Here is a 10,008-nt window from a genome sequence, read left to right as displayed (position 1 = left end):
CTAGGGCCGGCACCCGGGAGAGAGGCGGAACGCCTCGGCGCGCCCCAGACCTCCAGGGAGAGGCCTGGATCGGGCTCCGGGTCGACACATCAATGTGAATCTCTTCCTGCTTCGCACTCGTGACGCGCAGCCATTGTCTGTAATTCGCGGGTGCCCGGAATATTCTGTTATTAAAAGCTTCGAAGGAACTGTTCATCTATTCCAGCCTCTGTTTGAAGAACCAACATTCTCCTCGTCCGAAATTCAACGAACACGCGGAGGAAAGAAGGCCACTTTCCCCCAACATTACTAAAATGGTCAGAGTATTCACTCAATATAAGACAATGCAGTTGGCAACGCAGTCGTTGCCTTTGCAACCACTGCATGCTACGTTCAGACTCCCTGGCGCCAGCATAGATATTCGAGATAACAATTCCTTTTTGATGTAAATTCGCTTGAAGAGTCCCCTCACAGATAGGTGTAACGAGAAAGCAACAAAAGAAGTTGTAAATCACAATAAGGGACGACGACCTCTCTACAGTTCCCACTTGTAGCTAGCTAGCTAGCTAACGAAACAAACTCACCAGATATGCCAGGCTCCCCGCTTAGCTTCCTCCACGTCATCTTTTTTCTGACTCGGTCCTGGTACATGTTGCGTATCGCAGTTGATGTGTCGGCAGTGTGACGTACTGAGGTGGCCGGCGGAGCATTTTTGTCGTGAACCCATCAAACGTACCACCGTTCACGCAGCCGCCGCGGCTGACCACGCAAACTGCATTGACTGTACAGTCATACCTCGGTTTTCGACCATAATCCGTTCCAGAAGGCTGTTCGAAAAGCGGAACACGAGGAAGCCGAGAGGAATTGAGTGGCGTATTCAGGTTTGCTCACTTTGGTCGAAAACCGGTTTTCAGTCGTAATCCGAGGCGTAAAAATCTCGAATTTTCTGGTCGAAATCCGATTTGGTCGATAACAGCGACGTTCGAAAACTGAGGTTTGACTGTATCTGCAAATGCGCCGGCGGGGAACGCTGAGCATCCATCGGGTCTGCATGTAGCATTACACTGCTGACATGCATGCAGATTGAAGTGTGTATTCTGCCCATGTTTGAACATGCTGTGTACAACTATCCCATGTCAGCATGAGAACACACACACCCTGCCTCCTCTCCTCATGCCTGTAAGTAGTGATTGGGGGGTGGGGGTGCTGTGGACACGGCGGGATCCCTTCACCGTCCTCTTGCTTCTGCTAAGGCAGTTCAAAGTCAAGGTCACCTCATAAGGTTCAATTGGCGGTCATATTGCAAGGTTCAGAGTGAGGTCTATAGTCAAAGTCTGTCTGTCCGCGATATATCGTTTTAAGCTAAACATGCAAAATAGAAAATTGATGGCTTCAGTAGACTTTTGCACCCTTGAATCATCAATCACTTGATTGAATCATCAATCACTTGATGATATCCGTACTTCCTTAGTGGAGACCTTGTGGAGACACACAGACCTTTGGAAAGCACCAGTTGATACAAGCTGGTTAGTTTAGGAGAAACAGAGTTCCGATGCCACGTCATAAGTTTCGGTACCGCCCCTCTGGCGATATAAATGTGTTGTGAATCTCTTACACTTTCGCACTGGCAATCCGCAGCCATTGTCTCTAAACCGCGGGTGCCCGGAATATTCTGCAAATAAAAACTTCGAAGGTACCGTTCATCGGCTCCCGCCTGTATTTCGATAACCAACATCGTCATCGTCGGATAATGAACGAACACGCGGAGGAAGAGTCGGGCCGACTCTCTCCCCCAACAACATCAAAATAAAAGCCCATCTTGTACTTTTTGATTGTGACCTCATAAAGGCCATGAGAGGCCCTGTGATACTTTGAATGGGCAGGAGGCAGCCCGCCTTTGTCTTGATGTGCTAAACGTCTTTCAGAAGTCGCGGGGGGGAAAGGACCATGTAGTGTCTGTTTTATATTAGTACTGTACCAACTCCATGGAATTACGTCAGCTAATCGTAGTCAATGGAGAAAAGCGTGAATGGCTGTCAATTAGCATTGATATGTAGTCTATTTTTTACTAGCATTGTACCATTTCTATGGAACTACGTTAGCTAATCGTAGATAGCAGGAGAAAGGGCGTATGGTTGTCAAACAGAGAAACATGTAGGCCAAAAGCAAGAAGTAAATTGTAGATTGACGACACTTGTTAGCCAATTACATGTCAAAGAATATGTAGGGGAAAGAACTGAATGTATGACGATACTTGCTAACCAATTTGCAATGGTCTTCATTAGATTAGCAAGAATGCATGCTCCATTGTATTAACGGAGACATGCCCCATTGTGTTGGTGAAAAGTGCAAAGGCAATAACTGTTGCACATGTTCAGTAAATTACATCGGGCTGCCAAGCCAACGAAGACCCAATCAAATCTAAAGACTGCATGAATTGAGTTGCCATGACTACAAGGACACGGTAATATTTGAAACACACATGCATTCACACAAAGGCCCGGCAGGGGCCCCCATTATATTTTAAAAATAAAAAGCTATTGTGATACCATTATAATTCAGAACCAAGACATGAAGTAACTTATAGATACCATTAAAAACTAGCTGACGAAGAAGGCCACAGCCAATCGGAATCACACAACGCATTATGATACTATTAGAGTTGATAAATGATCGAGAAACTACCCAATGAAATTAGAGGGGCGGGGCCCTCATAACGCTATAAAACCTGTGTTTAACTTAGGAGAAATTTAGAGTTTTCCGATGTGCATATCTGTACCTCTCCGGGTTTTTGATTGAATAAAACTCGTTTGTGACCAGCCTGCACCTCGGCCTCCGGACTAAGTTTGTACTTGTTTTTTGATCGATCCCGGCATCAAGCTCAAAGAAACTTCTGGTGTGTCCCCCGGTCTGCGGCTCAACAAAGGAACGTCTGTTTTCTTTCTTGTGTCGGCCCTCCTGATCCCTCGGCCGTCCACCCGGGAAGAGGCGGAACGCCCCTAGTCTCCGGAAGGAGGCGTGGGTCCGGCTCCTGGCCGACACATCAACCACAGCAAAAGTGTATCGGAGATTCCTTATTTGTCCAATATTCATCAATGAGGGTCTACCAACCGACATAAATCTGGTATGTTGTAACAATTTATTTGAGGAATAATGATGTCGCAAGGCTTTGTCAGTTAAGACATGCCAGTGAAATAAAGGATCAAAGCTTTTAATAATCCTTGTACTGTATTTGTACGGCTGTTTTTGTTCACGCAATTAGATAAAAGCCAAACAAGGTTTCCCAAAATCTGATTGGAGCTCAAATGAAGAAGCTCACAGACACCGCTGATATGTTAATGATTTCAGTTCTAAATTTGAGTTGTAGCCTCTCTCTATTCATACCTTGATGGGGGGTGTCCCCTGGAGGGGGTCCACAATCGGGTGTCGCTGTTGTTGCCGAGTGCAATTTGTGAAACGATCGTCCTGTATACTCGTATTTGTGAAACGATCGTCCTGTATACTCGGATCAGTCATCTAGTGGTAAAGCAGCTCCTGTTAAGGGCACTCTTTCTCTGGAATGAGGCCATCTTTGCGGGGTGTTTGATCGTTGTTCCAGGCAGACAATTTGGACGTCTCAAACTGCCTCCCCCATTTCAAGATGGCTTTTGTAGTTTGACATAGATGGCTTCTTTTACACCTCTGTCAAACCATTACTCCGGTGTGCTGCTATTGTGCCACGTGTTAGAACCTTTGATGGGCACTCAAAAAATGAAGGCCCACCCACCTCAGAGATAAAAAAAAAAAAAAAAAACCTTTGAGGAAGAAGTGGGAAAGGAATAAAATGAAGGGTTGGAAGTTTCTGGACCTTTTGGTGGGTGCTCGATTGTGTCATCAGAGGCGCAAAATGATTGATCTGAAGAAGATGAAATCATGGAATCTTTCCACACTGATTGTGTCCCCTGTTTGGACCTCTTTCAGGGATGTTCTCTTCATTCGGCTCAGCTGAGGACACGATGCAGACTTGTGTAAATATGGGCGCCCCCTCATGGGAGGCCTCAGCACACACAATGTGGAACCATCCCAGCGCAAAGAACCTATACCAATACCAGAAAAATGGTGGTGCCGTTTGGCCGACGGCAGTTCCTGGTCAAGACGGCAGATACTACCAGAATGTGTCGCGTGTCCCTCAGACCACCTTCTCCGCTGTTCCACAAGGTGGAAACTATGGACATCAGCTTGTCTCCTCAAGAGTTTTTAATGACAAAATAGGCCAGAAATCGTCGATGTGGAGCACAGGAGGCATTGCCCAGAGAGAAACTGTGCCCTTCCAGAACCCAACCTCTCCATCGTGGAGCCCATCAGGAGTGGTCTATGGCCATGGTGTTGTACCTGAGCACCAAATGCATTGGAGTAGATTTTACCAGAAGCCGCCACCACCACATCCACAGAAACGGATCACAATAAGTGGGCAGAGTTTTCCTGGCGTCAACAAAAATCAGACACCTTGGCAACAGCCAGACACCAGGTCCGTATTCCAGAAAGCTTTGCCGTTTCACCCCAGAAACTTCGATCAAGAGGAAACACGATGTCAGATTCTAAAACGTCTCACTCAAACAACAGACGCGGAAACACAGATGCCAGAGAGGACGCCAGATAGGGTGCCAGGGACTACACAAGTTAGGATGCCAGAGAAGACGTCAACAAGGAAGCACGCACAACGCTCTCCGTATTCATCACTTCACACAGTACAGGGTCCTCAATCACCTCGGACCGTCTGCGCCGCAAGTCCGGAAGCGTTGCATGTTGCCGGAGATCCGTTCCAACGAAGCAAGCCTGACAACGGAAGACACTCCCAGCACACGACACCAATGGCAAATATTCCACAGCCACAAAATCCTGACCCACTTGAACTCCTCACAACTGCCACCTCATCACCGAGTTGCTCAGCTCTGCGAACGGTTGCCAACATGCCACCTGTGTCAGAGGGAAGGCCAGGGCTTTTTAACCGGCTTCTGGAAACTGCACGTGATCCCTCTGACCAGAGTTGCACTGGCCAGACGGACACGTGTGCAGATAATATAGCGGGTCGGCCAGCAAGCCCTGTTCGGAACCAACAGGACCACAAATTTCCACAACCTTTCCAGCCAGAAGAGGTTGAGAGCCGAGAAGATAATCAAAGCGAGAGGCCAATCAGTGTTCAACTACAGTCTGTCCCAACACGGAATTGGACTCAAGAAGACTTAGCGGTACTTGTCAAGGAAACCCATCAAGCCCAGGCGAAGTCTCACGAGTCCTCAGTCTGGTTTGATTCTAAAGATATACAAACCACATTCTGGAAAGATCCAAAATTATTTTTGGACAACCTCAGGTCAGGCTGGTACAAGAACGTCATGGCAGAGTCGACTGATTTCTGCAATGAGCACTTGACTCTGAAGACTCCGGTGCTGTCAGAAGCCAAGTGCGACTTGAAACTCAGCGGCCTTCAGGTGTTGCAAGATGGCGAAGTCTACTCTGAACCGGCATACTCCTCATTCTGGCGGAACATCAACCAACAGCTTGATGACATTGATAAGGAGTTTGGCTTGGCGGGTGACTTTCTCCATCACTCACGTTTTCCGGCACCGCTTTCACCCTCTTCGCCCGGGACAGCTGAGGCTCCTTCACCAGAGGCCAAACCCACCTCCCCGGAAGAAGAGCAACGAGAACAGGAAAAAGGAAATCAAAAACTGCAACTGGCTCAAGAGCCCGAGATGGACTCTGCTGTATCTGTGCCTCCCAGTGAAGATCCAGATGACGTCTACTCATTCGTCATTGAAGTTCTGCCCCAAGAGCAGGCCAAAGCCATCTACGAGAGTTGGAATCACGCCGATGAAGCTCCTATAAAGGGGGACCTGAAAGGCTCCACAAAGCCTGAAACAAGTGTCGACGAAGGTGACTCTGAACGAGGAAAGGATCAGTCTAACAGCGAGTTGGAGTCTTTCTGTGAACAGTCGAAAGATAACCTTTCTGGTTTCACTTTTTCCCCAAAACAAGAGATGGTGCAGAATGATCTGGACGATATGGCAAAGGGAATCACGTGGGAAGATCTTGACTTCCTCCTTGGTGCGGATGCTGGCGACGAGTCTGTGGATTCCTATCATTCCCAGGATGCTTCTCCACCAAGAGAACAAAAAAAGGATCAAGAGATGGAAAATTATGCCACACAAGATTTCCAAGCGTCGGAAAAGGTTACCCGACAAGAAGACCAAGAGATGGGAAATGTCTGCCAAAAAGATGGCGCCGAGTTGGTAAAGATCATCCAACAAAATGACCACGAGATGACAAATGTCTGCCAACAAGATGACAGAGAATTGGCAAAGATTGTCCAACAAAATGACCACAAGATGGCAAATGTCTGCCACCAAGATGGCGACGAGTTGGTAAAGATCGTCCAACAAAATGACCACGAGACGGCCAATGTCTGCAAACAAGATGGCGGCGAGTTGGTAAAGATCGTCCAACAAAATGACCGCGAGATGGCAAATGTCTGCCAACAAGATGGCAGAGAATTGGCAAAGGTCTCCCAACAAGAACATGAGCAAGAGACAAAAAAGGTTCCCCAAAAAGATGACAACCAAGAGATAGCAAACGTTTCACAACAAAACCTTGTCCAAAAAAAGACAAATGTCTGCCGGCCAGTCTTAGTTTCACCATCCAAGGTTTCTTCTGAAATGTGGCCAGTCCAGGGTCACCGTGGTCATGTGGAAGTGATCCCCACCAAACGATACCAAGGCGAGAGGACGCTCTGCATTGCCGACAAATGTTTAGCCTCCGCAAAGAAAAAGCGCAAGAGAACCAAGCAGTCCAGCATGAACATTCCCTGCCGGAAGAAGCTGATAACGAAACTTCAACGTAAAGATGTCAGCAAACATGGCAAAGAAACTCTGCCGGAAAACCACGAGACGCCTGTGGAGCTGGTACTCTTTGGCTCAGCCAGACGCAAACCTAATTACACTCCAGCCCATCACGCTCCAGAGGTTCTGAGCTTGTCTCCCAAAGGAACCACTTCGATCAAACAGCGGATCTACGAGGAGTGGTGTCTACCTCCCACCAGAATTGACGGCAAAAGCAATTACAAATCTCAGAGGAAGTCTTACGCGGACCTGGCCAGAAAACAGCCCCCTTTGCCCATCTTGACATTCGGCAAAGACAAATGCAGAATGTCGCTGACGCTGAACAAAAGAAGGTCCAGGCTGGAAAGACCCAAGGATGCCGGGGCACTCAAACAAGCTGATGATGCGATGCTGAGGACCGCCACCAAGTGTCATCTCGGTATGTAGACGGAAAAATGTTAAGTCACCACCAAAACCAGTCAGTACTCGGTGTTGCGGTATGCTGTATTCATGATGCCATATGAGTACAATAAAAGTGTTAAACAACATATTTTGATCCATTTATTTTAGTGACTAAACCTGGAGTACACAGCTGCTGATGTAATGCATAGTTTTCAAACGTTTACCCTTTGTCCGAGATTTTCTCGGACAAAGTTAAAGAAATGACTCAGCACACAGGAAAATTGTCTTCAATATCGGCGGGAGCGGATCTCTGAGAGCGAACGACGGTAGTTGCTCCGATGATCACACACTCGAGCTCCCTTCCCGCCAATTCAGACTTTTATTGTAACATACAAGGAAAACACTGCCCCCGATATTTGCATACCGCACCCCCGGTCCGGCCCCTCGGTAGTGATTGGTTACCTGTTTTTAAACATTGAACCACCAGTACGTTGGCGCCTTTTCTGTCTGGTCTACATCGAATTAACATGTTGCAGACTTTGCGGATGGCCAATGTCGCCCGGGCGCGACGGGTGTTCTCAACTCCTCTTTTGTTGTACAACCGCTGTTCCCGAATTATTCATTCCCCTTTTGTGACCGTTTCGCCCTCTCTCCCCTGTGATCGCCCACCTGCATTGACGTGCTAATTGTGGACTTCAACGGCCCTCCGCCCAGGTGGCCAGCACCTTTGTGCACAGGCATTTGGGGGTGCCGGATACGCACCCAAACGTTTAGATCTGCCCAAATTAAAGGAAACTTTAAACATGATACAATTTTGCTCATAGATTCCTCTAACACTCTTTAAATATACTTTTAAGTATAATAATTTTTGATTATGAATAGCAGGCAAAATATTTTAAAAAATGGGTTCCCATGATTTACGGAACCTGTTGTGGAGGGGATCTGTCCCATTTCCTTATGGCCCTCCTTGGACACAGGTTCTTTTATTTCTCTATAAGGTGGAAGGAAGAAAGACCCAACACCACGTCATCTTTTCTGCAGTTGATCACAACACAATACGAATCGATTCGGGCTTCTGAGAGTTGATTTTGTCAGGAAGCAAAGGAAAAATACAGTCTCACGTTTATATAGGGGGCGGGCAGTCCTTCCCCTTATGTAAAAATCAGAAGCAAAGAAAGGTCAATGCAGTTCGATCTTGGCATAACGACAAAGTCCAGATGTCCCCTGCTGTGCAGAAATCCCGAGAGAAAGAGTTCCTTTCTCAGGGAAACTTGACAGCCTTCAGGGACTTTCCTGAGGAGTGGGACGCAAAAGAAGACACTTGGGGGCTGCTAACCACTCAAGCGGGAATAGGTTAGAAACTTGACACCACATCCTTTGTTTTAAGTGTTGAAACAGAGGTTCAGGAAAGAGACTGGTACCAATAGTACTCATATTAAGGATAGAATTCCTCAACAAACCCCAAATTAGTTTCCGTGGTTTCCTATTGGGTAATCCAAGGGAATGGAGAAACAGTTTCTGTTCATTTCTGAAATCCTCAGGCCTGCATGAACATGCATGGGAACTTAAACCCTTGTTCTGTTCAAACATACTTGTTGACTCTGACCGTATTCGTGACCCTCCCTCCCTGCTTTGATGTGTGTTTTAATTAAGCATGGTTGCCCTGACCTTGTCAAGCCCCCCCCCCCCCAAAATAAGACAAATGACACATGACCTTGAAAATTGAGATATTCCGTGGAGAACGACAGAAATCTGAGTATATTGTTGCAGGCTGAAATTCCAAAGTTTGGGACAATTTGAAGCTGAACAACATCTAAAAATGATGAGCCAATTTTCCAAGTTGATGTCGAGTCATTTGAGAATCACTTTGGATGCGTTCACAACCTTCCTTATCCTCATTAGGCAAACGTCATCGGGTGAGCGAAAGAACACCCTGGGACCACCAACTTCGCTTGGTTGCCATGGGAACATTCGCCGGAACAACAGCAGCCACCTGGGAGACGGGTAACAATTTGCTTTTTTAACATTTTACATTTTTCACCTGCCGTCATACTCGCTATTTATTTGGCACCGGCGATTTGTTTGAAATTATCCGCAGGCTCAAATTGATGCAATCCAGGCAGCAGTTGGGATTCCACCCGTAAAGACAACAAAATACAAGAAGTGCTGATCGTCGTCCTGTTGATGTTTACTGTGACAACTACATTGTAAAGAATATTTGCGGATGTTAGAAGGTTGTTCCCCCCCCACATTGTGAATGAATGCCATGTATATATGTACAGATGTACAGTTTTGTTTGTTTTTTTTTGTTTTACATCAATTTTGGAATTTTTATTTGTGAACTGCACTGGAGCTTGTGTTTCTCCTCCCATTGGTCTGTGACGATGCGTCCACTGTCATGAGCTACCCAACATGTCAGAGTCAAAGAGATGCTCATGGGTGCACCCTGAACTGGTCGCCAGCCGATCACAAACAGACAAACTGGAGAAGCCTGCCAGGAGACAACCCACGCAGGCACGCGAAGAACATGCAAAGTGCACGCAAGAAGGCCGGAGCGTGGGTTTGAACCCACGACCACTGCATTGTGAGATGGATTCCACGCAATATACTCCATTTGTGGAAGACTTTTTTTTTTTCCAAGTGTTGAAAACAGGCTTGTGCCTGTGCACATGCTGACTGCCGTTAACTGACCTTGAAGCCTTAACTGACCTTGAAGCCTTGTGTGTGTGTGTGTGTGTGTGTGTGTGCGGGGGGGGGGGGGGGGTGTGTTTTC

At 47.0% G+C, this 10,008-nt stretch overlaps 1 protein-coding gene across 3 annotated transcripts in view; it reads left to right on the top strand.

The window, feature by feature from the left end:
* Window positions 1–9,651, top strand: part of ift57 (intraflagellar transport 57 homolog (Chlamydomonas)) — a 23,486-nt gene extending 13,835 nt beyond the window's left edge. Inside the window, exons 1-4 of one of the 3 annotated variants that reach the window (XM_019875109.1) lie at window positions 3,013–3,103; window positions 3,940–7,272; window positions 9,138–9,239; window positions 9,334–9,651. In XM_019875109.1, the coding sequence (XP_019730668.1) occupies window positions 3,942–7,272; window positions 9,138–9,239; window positions 9,334–9,344 (3,444 nt within the window). In that variant the 5' untranslated portion in view covers window positions 3,013–3,103; window positions 3,940–3,941 and the 3' untranslated portion in view covers window positions 9,345–9,651. Of the gene's footprint in view, window positions 1–3,012; window positions 3,104–3,939; window positions 7,273–9,137; window positions 9,240–9,333 lie in introns of those variants that run through there. The other 2 variants (XM_019875108.1, XM_019875111.1) reach the window with 2 other exon arrangements.
* The last annotated feature ends 357 nt before the right edge of the window (window positions 9,652–10,008 follow it).

This window comes from Hippocampus comes, unplaced genomic scaffold (genome assembly GCF_001891065.2).
Source record: "Hippocampus comes isolate QL1 unplaced genomic scaffold, H_comes_QL1_v1.1 scaffold20, whole genome shotgun sequence".
Taxonomy (NCBI): Eukaryota; Metazoa; Chordata; class Actinopteri; order Syngnathiformes; family Syngnathidae; genus Hippocampus; species Hippocampus comes.
The sequence above is the reverse complement of the archived record's forward strand: the minus strand, read 5'-3'. Positions and strand labels throughout refer to the sequence as shown.